General features: G+C 49.2%; 5 protein-coding genes across 5 annotated transcripts; 3 read left to right on the top strand and 2 right to left on the bottom strand.

Annotated features, from left to right (window-relative positions):
* Positions 1 to 269: 269 nt before the first annotated feature.
* On the top strand, positions 270 to 2,000 carry CkaCkLH20_08729 (uncharacterized protein; the record flags this gene model as incomplete). Its single annotated transcript, XM_038891444.1, has 1 exon — positions 270 to 2,000. One exon carries the CDS (start codon positions 270 to 272, stop codon positions 1,998 to 2,000), a length of 1,731 nt encoding a protein of 576 aa, XP_038743080.1.
* A 2,934-nt stretch (positions 2,001 to 4,934) lies between these two features.
* Positions 4,935 to 6,064, top strand: CkaCkLH20_08728 (uncharacterized protein; the record flags this gene model as incomplete). The annotated part of the gene is made up of 3 exons (XM_038891443.1): positions 4,935 to 5,019; positions 5,448 to 5,729; positions 5,781 to 6,064. The coding sequence occupies 3 exons, from the start codon at positions 4,935 to 4,937 to the stop codon at positions 6,062 to 6,064; spliced, it is 651 nt and encodes a 216-aa protein (XP_038743079.1).
* A 1,550-nt stretch (positions 6,065 to 7,614) lies between these two features.
* Positions 7,615 to 9,445, bottom strand: CkaCkLH20_08727 (carboxypeptidase; the record flags this gene model as incomplete). The annotated part of the gene is made up of 4 exons (XM_038891442.1): positions 7,615 to 8,196; positions 8,258 to 8,858; positions 8,916 to 9,032; positions 9,090 to 9,445. 4 exons carry the CDS (start codon positions 9,443 to 9,445, stop codon positions 7,615 to 7,617), a joined length of 1,656 nt encoding a protein of 551 aa, XP_038743078.1.
* Positions 9,446 to 14,843: 5,398 nt separating this feature from the next.
* On the top strand, positions 14,844 to 17,200 carry CkaCkLH20_08726 (glycosyl hydrolase family 28; the record flags this gene model as incomplete). Its single annotated transcript, XM_038891441.1, has 5 exons — positions 14,844 to 15,136; positions 15,196 to 15,320; positions 15,383 to 15,924; positions 16,574 to 16,715; positions 16,773 to 17,200. The coding sequence occupies 5 exons, from the start codon at positions 14,844 to 14,846 to the stop codon at positions 17,198 to 17,200; spliced, it is 1,530 nt and encodes a 509-aa protein (XP_038743077.1).
* Positions 17,201 to 17,472: 272 nt separating this feature from the next.
* CkaCkLH20_08725 (uncharacterized protein) lies at positions 17,473 to 19,327 on the bottom strand (the record flags this gene model as incomplete). The annotated part of the gene is made up of 3 exons (XM_038891440.1): positions 17,473 to 18,954; positions 19,008 to 19,142; positions 19,196 to 19,327. 3 exons carry the CDS (start codon positions 19,325 to 19,327, stop codon positions 17,473 to 17,475), a joined length of 1,749 nt encoding a protein of 582 aa, XP_038743076.1.
* Between the last annotated feature and the right edge of the window lie 1,207 nt (positions 19,328 to 20,534).

The following is a 20,534-nucleotide window of genomic DNA, read 5'->3' as shown; positions in this document are numbered from 1 at the left end:
CATTCGATCCGCACCGGTCGCCGAGATATCTTCGCCTTTACTCCGTGTCCACATGGCGGAAAGACAAGCGTCTTGTGCTCACCCTTACCCCGGCTCCCGCACCATCGAAAGGATATAAGTCGAGTGACTCTCCTAGACTCAACGTCTCTTCAGTCTCTGACATATCCAATCACACCATCCTCTCAACACAATAACCACAATTCGTTAGGAACACTGCATTACGTCTCATATCGTCGCAACCTCTTTGACAAAAGATTAATTCTCTCCCAATGGCTTCCGACAAGATCCCCGACGTCTATGGTTCAGGCACCTTTACGGACAAGACCTTCACTCCCGTACCAGAGGACACTCAACGCATCTTCCGCCTCATCGCCAAGCAGACTCCTGGCTTCACACAAGATGAAAAGCTGCTTTCAAAGGTCCAATTTACCGGAGAGTCATACCCTGTTATTCCCGGTCCCATCAAAGCAACTTCAGTTGCGGCTGCCCTGCATGCTATGACCGGCGTTCTTGCCGACGAAATCCTCGCTCTTCGCGGCGTGAAGAACGATGAGCGTCAAATCACTGTCAACACCACCCACGCCGCGATTTGGTTTGGCTGTATCGCTACAGCGTTTCTTGACGGTGTCGACGTCGTCAGCCTCGTCAAACAGGGCAAGTTGAAGGAGCTGCTGCCCGACTGGGAGCAGGGCTGGACAGACACCCCGCTGAAATACCGTGCCACCGGCCTGTACCCCACAAACAACCCCGAGGTCTGGTACTCTCTTCACGGAAGCATGAACGCCGAGCCAGTCCTTCGGTCCATCGGAGTCGATCCCGCTACTCCCATCAAAACCCCAGAGGAGGCAGCTGCTCACATTGCCCAATACACCTCGAAGTTGAGTCCGGAGAAGATGGAAATGACGAACCTCATGAACGGTTTCTGCGGTAGTATCTGCTTTACTCCAAAGCAGTGGCGCGAATCCGAGATGGGACGTTCGCTTTCGAAACATCCTCTGGTCAACGTGCAGAAGCAAGAGCAGACAATTCCCACCCCTCCGGTATCTTTCCCCCCTCTGAGCCCCGACGACAAGCGCCCCTTGGCCGGCGTCAAGGTTGTCGAAATGACCCGTGTCATCGCCGGTCCGGAGATCGGAACCATCCTGGCTGCTTACGGCGCCGATGTGATTCGTGTCAACCCTCCCCACTTGCCGGACATCAACATCATGCAGTTGACCCTTAATGCCGGCAAGCGCACTATTGCGATTGATCTGCGCAAGGAGGCAGACGCTGCTCTGCTGAAGTCTCTTGTCTCCGAATGCGACGTCTTCATTCAAGGCTTCCGCATTAACAAGATGCCCAAGTTCGGCCTTGGCCTCAACGATCTGCTGAAGATGGCCGGTGATCGTGGCCGTGGTATCGTTTACGTGAGCGAAAACTGCTACGGCCCCGACGGATACTATGCCGAGCGACCTGGCTGGCAGCAAATCGCAGACGCGTCTGCTGGATCGGCGTACGTCACTGGAAAGTCGCTGAAGCTGCCCAACAACGAGGCTGTCCTCCCCAGCTTGCCCATTTCCGACATGTCGACGGGCGTTCTTGGAGCCGTTGGCGCCATGCTGGGTCTCAAGAGGCGGGCTGTCGAGGGCGGAAGCTACTACTCGCATGCCAGCCTGACTGGGGTGAATGCTTACGCTCTTACCGAAGAAGTTGGACTTTACCCCGAAGCTACCGTGGAGGAGTGCAAGGAACGCTTCCAATGGGGTGAAATGAGAGGATCTCACCATGTCCTCGACCTGCTCGTCACCGTGTGGAATGGTTGGAAGAAGGTCCTTGGCGATTACCTTCAGCCTGAGAGCGGCTGGTTCCAAAGCTTTGACGCCAGCGCGTACGGCAACAAGCGCTTGAGCATTCTCAAACCAGTAGTCAAGTTTGAAGGCGAGCGGGAGACCACCCCAGAGTGGAAAACACCGAGTGTGCCTTACGCGAACGAAAAGGCAGACGCGGTCAAATTTCTTTGAATAATGTAAAATAGCTATAAACTCTTAATGGAATTCGCGATCTGACGTTTTTGCATTTCAGTCAAAATTCCCTGTGTCGTACCCGGTGTGAGAGTCAACGCGGCCAGGCAACTCAATGCTAGCGAACGCGGTTTTGTACAGTTCTGTGAGCACACCATTTGTCTCTAAAATTTCAAGCATTGCCCGCTTGCGATGTGATCTAATCAAGTCACACAGTCAGGCAAAACCCCGTTTTGGATGGGTTGATGCAGCGTCGCTCAGGCTTGCAGCTGTTAGACTTGCCGGATCCAAGAAGGTCTCGGGACAGGGCGCTAGACGTTGCTACTGAGTCTAGACTGCAGAGTGTGGTCCTGAAATGCTCTCTTGCCTACTGCTCCTCACATGTTGTCTCTTGGCTGAGCGGGAACACATTCCCACTCGACCACACGAACTGCGTAACCCTAAGAACGACTGCATTAGAGATCTTGCGTCTACTTTGCAAAATGATTCTACCGGGCTTCTTAGCGAGAAAACAAGCACCAGTGCGCTTGTTTTCATGCTTGACGAGGTCTGAAACATTACACAAGCTTCTTTTTAGTCCATGCTAACCCCGCAAACCAGAGTGCTTCCTGGAGTCCCAAGTTCACCAGAAGGTATATCATGTTGGGGCTATGGACATGCTTCGAAGCAGGGGTGTATTCTCTCTAGCGGAATGAAAGAACAGTTCCAGTCGACGATACCTATTTTGACCAACCCTGTTACGTATTCTAGCCATTGCCAAAACATTTGGGGAAACGTACGATGAAGAGATCCCGGCACATACGTAATAGCACAAAAGAGAAATGTACTTCATATAGTTTTCAGGTTGAACAATATACAAGAATGGGTTCAAGCTATCCATCACTGTTGACTGAGGCTATCCTTCCGGGCCATGACGGGTCATCCACAAGCCATTCAAGACTTTGAAACTTTGCTTACATGCGACCCAACACCACCGCGGCAAAGTCAATGAACCGGCACTGAAAAAGAAAGAGGGGCAGTCAATACGGGTCATGCGTACGTAAGGGCTTCATTCGAGCATACTCAACTCCAGAAGTGTGCTCGAGCGATTATGCCCTCGAGTGCGACCGGGCTACATTACATCCCAAGATACCAACTGCTTCTTTTTTCTGCATGTTGTACCTCCTAATCTCCCTTTTAATAGTTATACTTCTTACGCGCTTGCTTCTCAATAAAGGAAGGCCACAATAGGTATAAGAACTGTGCAAGAGCATATGGAAACCTAGGCAGCACAACGTTGCCTGTTACTCCTGAATCAACTGAATCGACGCATCTTTCCGCGACGTAGTTGATCTTCAGTCCGTGTACATTTGGGTCATCCTCCCTCACTGGGCCGGAGTCGACCGCTGATGCGCGGAAATTCCCTTCGATTGTTGCTGGTAGAATGAAGGTGAACGCGATTTTCGGATGCTCAATAGCCAAAGATTGAAACAACAACAGGGATGAAGCCTTGGTTGCTGCATAAATGGCCCGAGTCGGCGCGGGGATGACTGCTGCAACTGAGGAGACGAGGAGGATAGATGGCGATACGGACGTCCTTGTCAACATCGGAATCTAATACCTTGTCAGTTCCACAACTCAACCTATTGAGTGGAGGGGTCTTACAAAAGACAGCGCCGACGTCAAGGGTCCATTGAAGTTGCCTTCAACGGCGCGTCTGGCAATATCGACAGCTGTTTGGATGCCGGCAACTTCTGCATCCTCGTCATCGGACTTGATCCCGGCGAGAGCCATGACAGGCTGTAAGGCTGACACGCCCGCGCAAATGTGTAGTGTATCTATGCCCCGCCACTCTCTCTCAAGCCGGGCCCTTAGACTGACCAAGTCGTCAACGTTGCCAAAGTCTGCAGCATGCCAAATAGTCTTGTCTCCGCATTCTTTGGCCAGGCTTGCTATCTCGTTCGCACGTCGCGCGACGACACAAACACGTGCCCCGCGAGCTGCATACTTCTTAGCGACAGCGCGGCCTACGCCGCTTGAAGCACCGAGGATGAGGACACGTTCGCCTGCATGCGAGAGGTGTTTGTCTCTCCTTCTTGATCGTTTTGCTAGCTGTCGCTGAGCTACAAGGAGGACCAGTGCAGTAAGGGCCAATGGAACAACAGGATGGGCCATTTTCAACTATGCGGAATCGGTGTACAGGATATCATGGAAGCTCGGCGGGATTTTTTGGTTCGGCGAGAGACATGGAGCGTCCGTGTCACGTGCTCTGCGCCACGGGACGGGCCTCGGCTTCCACAGGTGATCCCCACACTCATCCTTGAACATTCCTGCCCAGAATTCATTAAGGTAGGGAGCGTAGGAGCTCCCATCAAACATTCGTCCATGCAGGATATGCGCAGCCTGCCTCCCGCTTTGGAAGGACTCAACAGCGACGCTTGAGGCATCCCTATTCCCCGCCTTCTTGCTCAAGTTTGGGGACGTCGTGGTCTATTCCTTCCTCAGACCCCCACCCACTCTACTCCAATACGCAGGACCAGTCTGATACACCTTCCGTAAGACACATTGTCAACAGTACGCGCAGTCATTTAACGTCAGGCACAGGGGAACATCTTCCATCCTTTTGTCGTATCACTCAAGCAAGATCTGCGCGATGTCGTGGAATTTCCATGTCAATGCTCACCTTCCGAGATAAAAACTGCAAAAGAGGAAGGCTCTGACAACTTCATTTGACATCTTCGAAGAGCCCCTTCCGACCCTAATTGTCTCTCCCCCCTCCCTAGGTTCGCTTTTGTCTTTCATCAACTTCATTCTTTGCAAACTCCAACTTCATTCTTGACAGACCCCGATTTCATTTTTCGTTGCCAACCCCGATCAACCCCCGCAATATTGATCAAGCATCATCACAATATTCACGACACTGCAGAGCTATCATCGTATTCTGGATACTTCATCATGGCCGTCTTCAGCAGCCTTTACCAGCTCGTGGCCAATCCCACATACTCGCACTATGGCCGTCAGCCGACGGCCACGGCACAAGGTACGATTCGTCTATCATCCATCATCACGACGACCTCTGCCAACCAGCATCCTATCTGACTTCCTCCCTGTCGTCGTCTACAATCTCCTCCGCCTGCTTCACTGTGTTGATCCTCCATCTCTTTCTCTACTGTTACTCACGCATCGCGTCTACAGAACCGCCAAACTGGACAAAGGCACCCGGTCGAACTCTGGCGCTGACCCCCTGTGGGAGAGTTGAAAGACGTACCCGTGGGGATGCCTACGTCAGATACGAACTCGGCAGAGTCGACGACCATTCCATCAACGGAAGTCAGCTCTGTCTTCGAACCATTTAGTACATTCCTAGCAGGCCTCTCCTGCCGGAACGTGTTGCAATCTGCCCCGAAAGTCTTATTCACGCCGAGGCCTTCGACCTATGGAATCGTTACTGGTCTAGTCGGGCTGAAGGACGACGAAAGACTGTCCCTGCCATCGAACCGCCGTCGTACGAAGGCATCATCGGTCACTGGTTCGACAAGGAAGGACGAGTCTGGATACGCATCAGGGATGGAAAGGCAGACCCAGACCTCGACGAGGTTTATGATCTCTCTGAGGAGTACATGAGAGTGTACTTGTGTTCTACTCTGGAGAAATACTGGACATCCTTCCCAGACTGTCATCGCCCGAAAAACCTGCCACAACGGCGCCGGAGCCGCCGACTGGCCGGATGGCTGAGATGCTTCACCGATGGTATGGCTCTCGATTGCATCATTGGCTGATCCAATTCTAACTAGTCCTTAGGTCCACCTGTTCCGAAGAAGGTCAAGACCCCGAAGCTGCCGGCGAACCAGGTCCAGCAGGAGATGCAGCAGGGTCAAAACCAGAAAAATAAGCGTGAGAGTAACTTCTTTCGCCGTAGACACCGGGTTCCGGGGGAGACTCCAAGGCAGTCTGATGAACAGAAGAAGCATCAAAACGATGGCGAGCACCCGGCTCAAACGTCTGCGTCTCCTAAGCCAAAGGGCCAGGAGATTGAGAACCAGGACAGCAGCGAAGGAAGGCCGCGAATGCCACCTGCTGCATGATTACTCTGGTGTTTCTGGTGCAGAGACTTGGCCCGATGCTATGTCAGCGCTGATCAACGGGAGATACACAAGATGCCGGCGGGCTCATATCATGTGCATAACAGCTTGAAGGGACAGCGGTAGTATTACCAGCGAATTATGCGTTACAGTTTATAGATCGGTCAACACAATTCAAGCGTTTTCACTACAAATGACATTACCGTAACTGGCAATGATGTAGTTGACTTCGAAACAGGGCAACAACAGAGTGAGAAAAGGGTTGACAATCACCACAATAGCTGTTCTCTTCGTTTATTTGCTGCAGAGAAGAAATTTTGGAATGAGAACGTCTGCATTGCAACGAGTCAGTACCGCTTAATTGTATCTTGTGCGATTGTCTCACCCTGGGCTTCTTCTCTTCCCCTCCACCTTAGACTTCGCACCCATATCCCTAGTATTGAGAACAAAACTTTCCATGCACCGTTGTGTCAGACATCGGAATCACCGTGTAGTAATCAAATGAGTAGGGTTGCCAAGTAGGTCGCCAGCGCCAGCCAGTCCGAGGGAGTTATTATATTGCTGCACAGCCTAATTCTCGTAGCGATGACTCGTGCATCTATGAAAAAACGCAATTGAGCATTAAAGTTTGAAGAATTTCTATCTTTACAGACCGGGATGATACTGCTTTCTCAGACTTCTGCATTATTCTTGACGTGTTTGAGATACAACGCAGAAGAGTCCAATCAAACCTTGCTCACTTTACCTACGAGTCAGAATCTTCAATTAAGGGGGCCGAAGACATTTATATAGAGACTGAAGAGATTCCAATGACAACAGCATTGCTTAAGCCTACTTGAGGCTTTAAGATTTCACTTCCAACTTCAATATACAGAACCATACAATTCAAATCAGGCCTCCTCTTAAGTTTCTGTTGTACAACCACATTATCTCACACATCATTTTTATAACTCTCCCCACTATGAATTTGATTACTGCAGCATGTTTTCTTTGGATTACAGCAGTAATGGGCCAATCCTGCACTGGCAATGAAATTCAGGTTTGCCAGGGCAACCAAATTAAGTTCTGTAACATTGCAAAGAACAATGTGTTTGACGTAAGTTCTTCATCCGTCACATTCATCAACCAACATTAGGTATGCTTACCGGATTCTGTGTTTTAGTTGATGGATTGCGGACGCCAGACGTGCGTGAACGTTGCGGGAGGGGCGAAATGTCAGTAGAAGGATAGTGTTCTGCCAGGAATTTCAAAGTATGCCTGTTCAAAACACAGGCGTGCATTGCGCGTACAAATACAGAGGCTATGACTAGTTCTGGGTGAATAGACGCATATACATCATTGGAACATACTCAATGGAAGTTCACGCCGCATATCGTGGTCTCATACAGCAAGCTCAAAGATTAAAGTTGTCTCTAGGTCGTATGTTTGTCGGTGCGTTCCTCAGATCACCGAGCTCGGATATCTCGAAGGCATTGTCAAGAGACAAATCACCACATCAACCCAGTCCCCAAGTTGCTAAAGACATAAACCACTGCACGATTCGCCTCTATGTGTTAAAGGTTGGCGATTGTCGCGTTCCCTTGGAAATCGCCCTCTTGGGTCGTGAAATCCTCAACTGTGTCCAGAGACTTGATCTTGCCAAGCAGTAGCTCAATCACACGGTAACCCGATCCAGCGGTGTAGCCAGGCAGTTCATGACCGGCCAGCTGAACCTCGTAGTACGTCAAACCTCGCTCGGAACCAAAATTGCCCACGATTCCCGCCTCACTCAATCTCCCGCCGTTATACTCAGGATGGTAGGGAACATAGAACTGGTGATCCTGGGGGTATTTTTGAAACCCCTGTAAGCCATTCCAGGTTGTGTTCTGGAGGGCGAACAAAGTTCCGTTGGGCGGGAGAATGTAATCAAGACGGCCAACTCCAATGATGGTGTTATTCGTGTGCTCAATGACGCGACGTAGGACCTCATTCTGAGCTGCTGCCGCCGAAGTGTCGCTAGAGTTTGACTTTGGATCCCCGCCGCCAAAAACGTTTCTAGGTGTGCACTGGTACCAGTCCACGTGAGGTGCATTTATCGCGTCTTGGACATCGGTGCGATTGAAGAAGACTTTGGCATCTGGCGGTGTGTAGTCACCCTGTTTAGACGGAGTCAGAATCTACATGCCATTGAAAATAAAGCGCAGATGTGCTAAATACCTGATTCACAATACCCAATTGCGAGTACGTGTTAGGGCAAGTGTCAGTGATGTGGTAGATGTTGAAGCAGGGGTTGGCATCGAGAGCAGCTTCGTAAGCCCAGTCGAAAATGTCGCAGGTGTAGTTTCCAGACGGGTCGCTGTATGGATCCGGAAGAACTGGAAATGGCCCCTTGGGCGGAAAGGTGCCGTACTCTTGCAGATAACTCGAGAAGTTGCAATGCTCGTGAGTCCAGCGCAGCGCGTTCATATAAGTTTGGTTCAAGTTGAAGACGTTTTGCCAGTACTCAACAAACGGGAAAATGACAGCTTGCTGCTGAAGCGTCCCGTCTCCGATAATGGGATCATTGATGGCCACACCACCGAGCTTGTAGTACTGGTCGTCTTCAGCAGCAATGAATGCATCGGCGATGTATGGAACGTAGTAGCCTGCGTAAGACTCTCCCGTGATGTAAGTTGTGGCCCCCTCAAGACTGAAGGTATCGATGAAGTTTCGCCAAAAGCCGATAAATTGCTGTCCAAGCTCAACCTCATTGGTGATATCAGGTTCTCCTTGGCTGAAGCCAACACCAACAGGTTGCTCGACCCAGATGACGTTAGTCCTGAAGATTTCATCAGTTAACTAGATCCATCAGGGCAAGACTGTCTGCTTTTCTTACAAGTTGGTCCAACTGTAAGTGTTTGGCGTTGGCGCAAGAGTGCCATCTTGCCACAAAAAAGGGCCGTTCTCTGTGATGAGACCACTGAGGGAACTGCATCCAGGTCCTCCATTCAGCCTGCACACTAACTATCAATACATGTTCAATCCAATTTCTAGGCAGAATTCAGCTCACCAGATGAGAACCTCATTTCCAACATCAGGGTTTATGCTTGGAAAGAACCAAAAGTATAGCTGTCTCTCCTCATCTGGCTCTTCAGAAATAGGTAGCAGGCCGGCATACGATTCGCCAATGTCGAAGTTCACCTCTGGAATAGCAGTTCCGTTGACAACAAACCTTCTCGACTTATCGGTGAGAAACTTTGAAGCTTCGCGTCTGTTCAAAAACGCCTGCTGTGGATGAGCGGGAATGCTCCTGCGATCCTGGCGTCGAGGATGGTCTCGATTGAAGGCATTGAGGGCGCCACGATTGAATGACGCCTCAGAAAGAGTCATGAAGACCAGCAAAGCGCTGATGAGTTTGAAATACATTATAAAGAGTCTTACTAACGTCTGTCATGGTGAGAGGGTCTGGTCTTAGTGGTCTTGGCGGATGGCTTTTATATCAGACAGTCTAGCACATTCAGGTCTCCGTTCCCCGATAAGCCTCGCGCTATTCCATACCAATGTCATAATAGCTTCCCAATGGAATTCGGCAATCGCGGCGGACCGCTAGGGGACGCAGAAAGCTTCTCCGTTCATTCGCTGCTTATCAGGTTCCCCGCACGGCAATGTCGGCATCAGTTATGCAGTGTTATTCTGCTAAGAACACCCGCATGTAAAGTGCCGATTGAAATACGACGTGGAGAATGAAGCACCTCATAACAAAAGTTCGTCCGGTCTTCCGTCTTTTTTGGTGATGACATCCATGCCGCACCTGCCTTTTCAGGTATTTAGGTTGTTGACGCTAAAGCAGAAATACCCAGCTGCGAACCACCTTATCTTCTCGTCAAAGGTCCTTTTGCGCTTTTCGCCATTATGGTGACATCATGTCGATTGATCATTTCCGATGCCCGCGTGTGACTGTGGTGTCATTTGCGCGTTCTTACTTTCTGGACACGTCAGTGGCTCCTTAGCTTAGTTCCGGAATCGACTTGCCTTGCCAAAAAGCCTCGGAATCTGCTCAGTCAAAGACAAAGGTTCAAACAGCAGTAGAGTTACTTTACATGTGTAGTAATTATGGACTTTCTCAGCTCTCAAAAGAGGCTTTGCAATCGGAAGATATGATGTAGAAGTTAATAGTTAAGCTTATTAAACTTAGGCCGGTATTGCTATGCCTAGCCATTTGTTGATATCAACGGGCTGTATAAAGACTCATTTATCTCAAAAATGAAAGTTAGAGCACTGTTGGTCTCTGGCGCCACTTCATCATTTATAACTCTTGAAGCTCTCGTCCGTGTCTTTCCTCCGATTTGATGAGATGCATACCTAATACTGTAGACAGCAAGGCCCCGTCTGATCTAGCTGTGTGCGGTTCGAACCGCAGCATACTTCTGTGTCTCAGAACTCACACTTGCATTGCGGCTGGAGATGATTTAATTTCTAGAGCCTTTGTGTCTTTCATCTCTTAGAGCAAATGCAATATACCGCGCAATACAATGCAGCAACCCTTATAATCTGGTCACTGATATCTCGCGATACCTAATGAGTACAAATTTAACGTTCAATATTCTTCCAGGCTGTCATGGAACTCATCTCTTGGAGGGTCATAGACTCGCTCGATGATCACCCAGTTTCAAGTGATCTTTGCGCTCAGTTTCGGACGTATTTGCGTGGTTAGGAACTGTGAACTGTAAGCGTCAAGATCTCCGGCGTTTGAAGAGAATCAAGCACCGCGGTGATCTCTTCGCGCAATGGCCTTCATATGTGATCTTAAACATATTAGCCCTCCCATAGTGGATAGTATTGCTCGAAAGGTCTCGAGAATTGTTGTCAAACAAAAATGCTCCACAATGTGTCCATTACAACACAACCCTGGAAAAGGAGAACAATGTGGAACGCTGGCCAAGCTTTCTTCACAGCTTTGGTGTCCCATCAGCTCAGGAAGGTGTCATGTGAACAGGGATTGATAAATTAGAGTCTCACTCGCGTCAACCAACGTGAGCTCCACATGACCCTTGGCTGCTTTCCAAATACTACACGTCCGTTATGAATGAGTGTCTTATTCACTTAAGGTTGACGTGTGTCACAAGCACTTAATCCGACAGCGGAGTGGGACTTCTGGCGATACTTGCCCTAGGCGTGCCAATGCTCCATCGTTGTTGTGTCCATGCCTCCGACCTCGGGAGTGCGTGAGTGCAAGCATGAAAGCCTCCGGACGTGGTTTTCCATATCAATCATGATGTTTATCATACGAAATAGTATCACCAGTCTTTCCATCTATATTTATTGTTGAGTCTGTTTCTGCCCACGTGGATATTTGCGCCGAGTCAGAGTTCTCAACTCCTCGATTGAAAAGCCCGGGGGAAGCGAGATCAGGGAGAGATAGTGCCCCAGTGCGAGTCATTGCCCGTTCGAGTGGAATGTGGGCGCGATGCAACTCCGGCCCTACCCCGGTTGGCGATCAAGGCGTTGACTTTAACATTCGCTGTCCCCATCTCTTTCCGTCTCGAAGCACTTTCGCTCTTGTTCAATCTTCATCTCGTTCTCTGTTAAGACCGCAGCATCTTTAGGGGATGCTCACTTCTACAACCGCGGTCACAGGATGACCACTTTCACCAAAATGGCTGTTCTTCCGGAGATCAACGGATATCTCATTGCAAATTCGGTGGTGGTCTTCCTAACGGCGGTGGTGGTGGGTTTGAGAGTTGTCTCTCGCGTTTTGGCTGGATCGAAGCTTGGATGGGATGATTACTTTACCCTATTGGCCGTACCTCAGGGCATTTCTATGTTGGTATTGCAAGGACTTTGTAAGTTACACAAAACTAAGCAGATTCAAACATGGACTTTTTCTCAAGTTTCATTTAGGGACATCGGCTGGTCTGGGATATCAGTTGGAAGATATCGGTGGTAATTGGGCCTTCATTGACTCGGTAGGTGTTCTTCTTTTAGGAAATGATCTTATTGCACAGCCCAATCATCGTCTTGGCTGACACTCGCCATTATTAGCTCTTTCTCCCTTTCGAAACAATCTTTGGCGTCGTAAGCCTAACGACTAAACTTAGTGTCCTGTTCTTCTACCTTCGAGTTTTCACCAGTCGTTCCATGCGCACTGCGACAAGGTTGACTTTTGCAATCGTTATTGCATGGGGTATCGGGAACGTACTTCAAACAATGCTTGTCTGCCATGTCACGAACGGAAAGTGGCACGCCACAAATCCTGACATCTGTCGCGATCACGAAGCCAGCATTCTTTCCACAGGTCTTTTCAACTGTATAACCAACACCATCATCATGCTGGTGCCTCTGTATACGATTTGGACCCTGAGAAAGGTCAGCGTCTCTACTCGATTGGGTCTAAGCGCGGTCTTTCTCTTGAATCTTATGTGGGTATTCTCTCTTGATTCTCGGTGGCCGACATCAGATCTCGGTGGTCGCGACACTAACAGTGCCAAGTGCAATCATTGCGTCCATTGTCAGACTCGTTATAATGATAAACGTCTACAGTCTATCACAAGTCATGAAAAACATGGCCTTAACAACTTTCCTGACTGTTCTCGAGACACACCTCACTATATTGTGCAATAGTCTCCCGATGCTATTGCCATTATGGGCCTTCTGGAAACATCGCCGGTTCGAAACTGACGAGTATGTGTCCAGACTGGGAGGTAACAGCCATTCATGCAAGCATGAGCATCTGGTGGAGGATCTTACCAACGGCATTCCTCTTGAAACGATGTATGGCAAGAACATATCACACTTCACCACAACAGTCGAAAGAGGCGATTCGAGAAGGACTGCGGCGAATGATCAGGACTCTGACGGTGTTTCGGAGTCGGAGTCAACTCGAAGGCTTCCGAGGAATGCACAAGCTATCACAATTGAGACGAAGTGGTCGATAAAGGAGGAGACGGTTAGATGAATCTTCACCCCAGTGTTATGAAGGCAACCGGACAATTGCTTGGCTCTGATTAGCCATCTATTATACGCTCCTCGTTGTTCTCAGTGAGCAATGCTCTTCTGGGCAGCATGTAACAGGTTCTCTAAGTCGAGGCAAATGAAATTCGCTTTGGTATTGTTCGAAAGGTATCGCAGCAAAGCCTCTTGGGCCAATGAAACGTATGTTGCTCGTCCTCATCAGAGGAGCCAAGCTTCGTCCGACTAATTTGTTGTCTCTAGAGCTTCTGCCGGCAACCGCCAGATTCGGACCTTTTACCACTTATCTATATTAGGATCCCTTGGAAGAGGCCACGCCATTTTCAAAGTTTTGTTCATATTCATTCAAATCGCCAAAACATGAATTTCCCCAACATGAGGCGCGGTGGATAAATAAGCAAATCTCTAGCAAGACAGACGAGTAGATTGGAACATGACGACAAGGTTCCCACCTCAGTTTCGACTCCAGTATATCTTTCAATCTTATTGGCAATATGTTCATTTAATTATTTTTTGTGGGCTCCAAGAGGGCATTCTCAAATCTAGCACCACCTCCGTCGAAGATGCTTAAAACCAAACTATGGCATGCCTTGACCCTTGCCGCTGAAAAGAGCTCTGTCTCGTCGCAACCCGCGCAGCCCACACCTGCAAACATTCTTAGGCCAGATTGCGTTCTTTTTTCAACGTACTGTTCTACTTTTCGTTGATTCTCCGATCCAAGTAAATATGAACCAAAAGAATCAACAGAACCAACCGAGTCCTTAACCTCGTGCTTCAGATCAAAACATTTCGATTGTAACATCGCTTTGAGACCCGTTGAAGTCATATCGCATCTACTAAATATCTGGAGCATTTTCAAGTGATATGGGATGTGCTACCAGTCATCTTTAAAAGGGATCATCCTTTGACGTTGTAAAATGGAGGGCTATGATTCTCACCGAACACTGAATGCAACTCATCGCGGCGATGTATTTGTCCATGGTTGATTTCTTTATTGATAGTGCTTGGTAACGCAACGATCTTCTCCATTCCTCGCCAAGATTTAGCCCATGGCTCCAAGCACTTGGCAAACTTCGCGGAGAAACTTTTCCACCCATTGACAGCAAACCCAAGACTCAAATAAGGCACAGCATCTCTGTCCCACTTCTCCTCAGAGCGGACGACACGCGTCGTGAAGGCAAATCTCGGCACGATTATCACTTGTTGCGGAACACATTTCGAAGTTGACCACTCTATCATACCTGGGCCCGGGTCATTGAAATGCGACATTCCTCTACTAATGGTGCCGTTTGGCCAGCTTATGTGTCTCGGCACGCATCTCGGCACACATCCGGCATTCCGGCTCGCTTCATCAGACTTAAGCCTCGCATGTTTGATATCTCTCTCCCCGCAGCGAAGTCTTGCCCCGCCAAGCATTGCCAAGTTTCCCAATTCAACACACAGAAAAGTCCATCAATCAGCTCGTTCAATAGCCCGCGACAAGCTCTGAAGACTCCACTCATCCCAATACCTTAGCACCTCAAGTGACTTTTTCCCAGTTGCCAAGTTAATCTGGGGACTGCGTGAGCACATTGATCATTACACTTGAAAAACATATATGAACCACGGAACCTTTAACGAGAATGAATGCGAATGGGCATCTTCTCAACCCGGCATCAAGAACATGAGATTAGCTGCTTTACTTGCCACCTTTACTCTTCTTTCCGGGGCCTTTACGGCAGCCGTCCCGGATATTCCTCGAACCATTGGGGAATTTCGGCAACGACATCCATTTACCAAACGAGCCCCCCCTTGCCGCCCTACTTTCGTTCCAAGATCATCTAATAACGACACCGACGATGTCTCCCTCTCCTTCTTGGACGCCGTCAAAAATGCCAACAACGGCGGCGCTGTTTATCTTCCTGCTGGCGAAACATTCGTGATTGGCAAGCCTCTCGACCTTACATTCCTCAACAACATCCATATTCGCCTTGAAGGAACCATCAGATTTACCAATGATGTAGAATTTTGGCAAGCCAACGCATTTTATCACCCCTTCCAGCGCTCTTTGATGTTTTGGAAGTGGGGTGGGAAAGACGTGTGGATTCATGGCGAAGGAGTTATTGATGGTCAAGGTCAGAGATGGTGGAATGAGTTCTCGGGACAAGAGTAAGTCAACGAATCAATTCGGACAGAAAATCGTCATAGCTAATCTCGTATCTGCGTAGAATTCTAGATCCTGATAACGAGTACCTCAGGCCAATTCTGTTTTATGCGGAGGGCATTGAGAACTTAGTGGTTGAGGGTATCTTGATGAAAAATTCTCCTGTTTGGCATAATTTTATTGTTGAATGTAGGCTCTCGTCGTTTTGCTTCTCACGCTTCGTCCGGAGCCACCCCGCTAACATATTGCAGCTAAACACATCACATACCGCGACGTTATTGTTGAGGCCAAGTCGAACAACTCCACGGTTGAGCCTAAGAACGGGGATTTCTTCAACTCTCTCAACGTTGAGCACATTCGCATTGAGCGCGTTTGGGTGGACTCCGACGATGATTGCTTTTCACCAAAGAGCAACAACACAGATATCCATGTCAACACAATGTACTGCAACAACTCCCATGGACAGTCACTAGGAAGTCTCGGACAGTATGAAGGAGAGTATGTCTTCGTCAAAGACGTTGTTATCGAGAACGTATGGATGCTGAACGGAAATAACGGCGCGCGGATCAAGGTCTGGGCGGGTGAGAACGTTGCGACGGGCTTTGTGGAGAACGTGACCTTCCGCAACTTTTGGAGCGAGAATGATGACTGGCCAGTCTTTCTGGACAGCTGTTATTTCAACATTGATGCAGAGACGTGCAACAAGTTCCCCAGCAAGATGAAGGTCAGCAACGTTTTGTTCGAGAATTTCCGGGGTATCTCGAGCGGTAGCAAGGGGCGAGCTGTGGCAAGAGTCAGTTGCTCCACGAATGAAGAGGGGCGGTGTCAGGGCATTCAGTTCAAAGGGTTCGACGTTCAGAGCCCATGCGGCGGGAACGCCGTGGTGATTTGCGACGGCGTTGAAGGGGGTCTTGGGATTCCGTGCGTTCCATTTGATAGCGAAGAGGCGCAAAGTGCATTAAAGGATGTGTGTAAGCGGGAAAAGGCGACCATCCCTCCGCCTTGGGATGTCAGAGATTATGGTGCAAGAGATTAGACTTGCTCGGAGCATTCTTAGACATAGTGGATGAGACGTTGCAGCGAGGTTGGGCCCTGCTCTTGGAGACCTATGGCGGGTAGCTGCCTCTCTATTCCGGGCAAGTGAACATCATGAGTTGTTCACACCCGCGAGCCTGCATTTGACTACCGTCTCTGATTCTCGCCGCGTGGTCAATGGCGGGAATAGTTTAGGAGCAACTCGGCCCGGGACTGTCAGTGTCCCCACTATCCCGAATAAAGTCTAGCATCATGACAATGACGTACAAGAAAGGGTCCTTAATTTTCTGCGACTTCTTTTCCCGAACTATCGTCTCTTGCCAGACAAAAAGCTTTACGGACTCGTCGCTTAGAAATAAATCCTTGGTTCGAACTATCCCATCATGTCTTTCATGCAAGAAGTGCAGTCTTTCCTCACTCCAACCAAAGTCGACCTTTCCTCGGCGCCAGGGCCTGGATCCTCGGCCCCGAGCACGACCCGCCTGCCGTTCCCCCGCTCCGACTCCAAACCCACCGTCGTCGCTTTCCTCCGACACTGCGGTTGTCCTTGTACGTCACCCTTCGGCCTCGCTCCCTGCCATGACCCCATACTGACAAGATCGTTAGTTGCGGAGAAAACTTTCCGACTTCTCCGAGATGCAGCCTCTCAAAATCCTGACATCGCGTTTGTCGCCGTTTCTCATTCCTCCGAGTCCCACACCAACAAATGGGTCTCTGAGGTGGGCGGAGCCGGCACCACAAATCCTGTGCAAGTTGTTCTTGACGAAGAGCGCTCGGTTTACGCGAAATGGGGACTGGGGGTCTCGGGCTTCCTTCACGTATTGAGCCCAGGCGAACTGAGCAAGGTGTTTTCGCTCGCTTGGAATGAAGGGATCAAGAATCGGCCGACGGAGAGCGGAAACCGCTGGCAGACCTCGGGGACATGGGCTGTTGACGCGCAAGGAAAGGTGGTTTGGGGTGGAATTTCGAAGAGTGCATCTGATATACCTGACTTTGACAACATCGTATCCAAGTTGAAGAAGACTGGCGAGTAGTTATAGAAGTTGAGTCAATGCTTCTACCTGAATCGAAACACCGGTCACGGGATGGGATGACGGAACGCATGGTGAACACTCATGGGGTTCCAACCACCAGACCATGAGACTAGGGTTTGGAGCCTTTGCTGCGAACACATGCTAGTGACTATTAGACACCGCAGATAAGAATATCAAATGAGAGACTGAGGCTGTTGCCTCGTATTGATCGCTCATAAGATCGCAACGACTACCTATTTTACTACTCATCTCCACACCTTACCATTTCCAAACTATTCTTTTCTCGGCGGCAGCACCGTCGGAACAGGCGGACGTGTAGTAGTCCGCGGCAGTTCCGGAACAGCAGGTGTCGGAATACATGCGCATGCACTGCTGACCCGCGAAACCACCTCCTTGTTCTCGCCGCCGCAGGCCTCAGTCGCATATCCCGGAACCAAACTCTCATCGGTGTTTAAGCGCTGAGTGAAATTACCACAGAACTCGCCAGACTCCTCCAAACGATCAGGAATGTGCGAGGCACGCAAGGCGCGGAGGCAATTGTCTGCGTTGCATACAGGTGCTTTCGGACATTCTTTAGAAGTCATCTTCACCACAAAGCTGCCGCGTTCAATGGTGTGGACGAAGATGAACCCGGACTTGAAATTGGCGTAAGATGACCAGGACCCCAAGAACGCGACTGTTCCACCGCCTTCGTTCTCGTCGTCTTCGGGATATATGTCGAAAAAACCGGCTTCGCAGATACCGTTGCCGCTGGGGTCTTTGGTCACGCTGCTGACATCGAGCACGTTCAACCCATTTCCGTAGTTTGACTGGTAAAGGTAGCCGTTGACCATGTACTGATTGTGATCAATAGACCTCGTCTTTCCTGCATAATTGCCGACATACACAGGTGCTTCGAGGTTACGAATGTCCATGATGTGTGTTGTGGGAAGCCCCTGTGTCATGGGACCAACCTTGGCGTCGCGTTCGTCAAATTCGTCGTCGATGAAGAGATACTCCTGCCAAGTCTCATTGTTGACGACTCCTTGGTGCACATACTGGGCTCCCGGATAATCGGTAATGGAAATGATGTTGGTGACGTTGCCATTCTTGTCGGTAACATCGTAGATGGTCAATGTATCCTCGTTGTACCCATAGCAGATATCCCGTCCAACATATCGTTCGTCAGGTCCACGGTAGACGAGGCATTCAGCGTCATGTACGTAGCCATCTCCGGCAGCGCAACCCGGGCTGGTGACGTTTGTGGGATCACTGATGTCGAGGAATATCAGGCCCCCACGGCAAGGGAGGTCTCCTCGTACGCGGATTGTCTCATTTCCGCCTACGGAGCCACAGGCAATGGCATAATTCAGCTCGTGGTTGACAACAATGTTGTGAGTGCGACCAACAGGAAGCTCATCCCAGTGCCCAGTGAGCTCATCCTGTGTGAAGTTCTTCGGGTTGGCAGGGTCGAGATTGAGGACCTTCTTCATGTCGAAGAACTGCACCCCATGGCGGATAGCTTCGGAGCCAATGACGGCGATGTCGCCCACAATACGGATCTCTCTCCACTGTGATCCGATTCGATCATACTGCGGCAGACGGCCAACATAGATGAGCTTGCCGTCTTTTGAGATCTCAGCAAACGCAGTGCCGTCGTACTGCCCGATGGCCACGAATTCCCTGCCGTCTTCAGAGGTCCAGCCCCAAGAGGAAGAACCACGTCCTCCCCAGCTCCCCAGAGCCTCGTGTGAGAGGAAGTGATACAAGTCAATCTACAATCATCAGCTTGAGCAGTGTCTCTTCGGGGCTATCAGTTGATTCATACGTTACGGCACCTAAAGGTATTGTGCGGGTCTCCGGGGATCGCTGCAGCGAATCCATCTACACACGGGGTGTAGCTGAGCTCGGGGTATTTGGAACTGTCCATGTCACCGGCGGCAATCTCAGCCTCCCATTGAGCCTTTAAATTGTCAGCAACTGGTAGTTCTCCGTAGTGGCCTAAGTATTACGTACCATCTTGATTCCCATGATGCGGTGATGAACTTCGCCAGAATCATACTCCGCCTTGGTGCCAGCGCCAGCTGCATTGCTCATACCGACAACCAGAGCGCAGCTGATTGCGGCCGCCTGAAGAAGCCGGATCATGATCGCTGGTTCTCGCAAGGACGCCAGTGACGAAAGATATCGTGATATAGCAAACTCGGTGCAGGATCCAAACTGAATGAATGCCACGATGACCGCACGGCGCGGAGAGGAAATGAACAACTCTATGTACTTTTATAGTTTTGAGAATCTCTGCCATGCATGGTGGGAACCGCATAGCAATCTGCATCATTAGGCAGCCGGCGCTGCTTGGGAGGCTGGTAACCAAGACTTCCATTTCCACGCTCTCTTCAATAAAACCCGACTGAGAGGTAGCACGTAAGACCCGATGTCACCACATTTTCTTGGCTAATGGAACATACCTTCTCGAAGCAGTCAAGTTGATCTTGGGCGATATCGCGCTGACCTTGGCGGCCTTGGCAAAACCAGTGACAAGATTGCTCTAGATCCCGCTGCCGGGCGCTGCGCCTCAAGCTCCCCGCACTTTGCCACGTAAACTCCGAGATTCTGGTAGTCTTGGCCAGCTTATTTGGGTAGGTGTTCTTCATCTTAGCCCTTGGACGATCCTGTAGGCTACTGATAAGAGTCTATTGTTCATCCTTCCTTGTCTCTACGAGAGGCCTTGTTTGGCAACATTTCCGGATTTAAGAGCGATCTCGACTTTCCTAGTGTTCATCACTGAGTTCCAGTTATGTTCGATATATCTAGGGTGCTGAAATCCTGCGTTTATCTCCCCTTAGTTTCTTCTACTACTGCATACCAGTATGTTATTTAATTTATCTTATGTCCTAGACTATCTGCTTTTATCTAACTTCTATAGATAGAAATTAGTCTATTAATTAACTATATCTCAGCCTTAGCTATTTCTAGATAAATATTAAAGGCCTAGTTATCCTTACTATAGAATGCTTATCTATTCTATTTAAACTATAAAAGTTTATAATATATAATTTATTCTACTATAGCTTATATTTATATCTCTTATCTTATAATATATAGGAGTAATAGATATTTTAGCTTTATTCTATAAGAAAGGAAATAGATTGTTACGGCTAGCTAACTAATAGTGGGTTTGTATTAGCAGTAAGTTAGGGATTGAGAACTATAAACAGTATTAAGTCGTTCTATAGGGCTATTTAAGTAATTATAGGTCTTTAAAGGTCTTAGTGATTAGTTAAGGCCTTAATAAGAGTTATAGAGTAATTATTACTTAGGTATAGCTAAAAGTATTATAAGTAATAATTATAAG

This window comes from Colletotrichum karsti (assembly GCF_011947395.1).
Source record: "Colletotrichum karsti strain CkLH20 chromosome Unknown Scaffold30, whole genome shotgun sequence".
Lineage (NCBI taxonomy): Eukaryota > Fungi > Ascomycota > Sordariomycetes > Glomerellales > Glomerellaceae > Colletotrichum > Colletotrichum karsti.
This window is presented reverse-complemented; position numbering and strand designations above follow the sequence as displayed.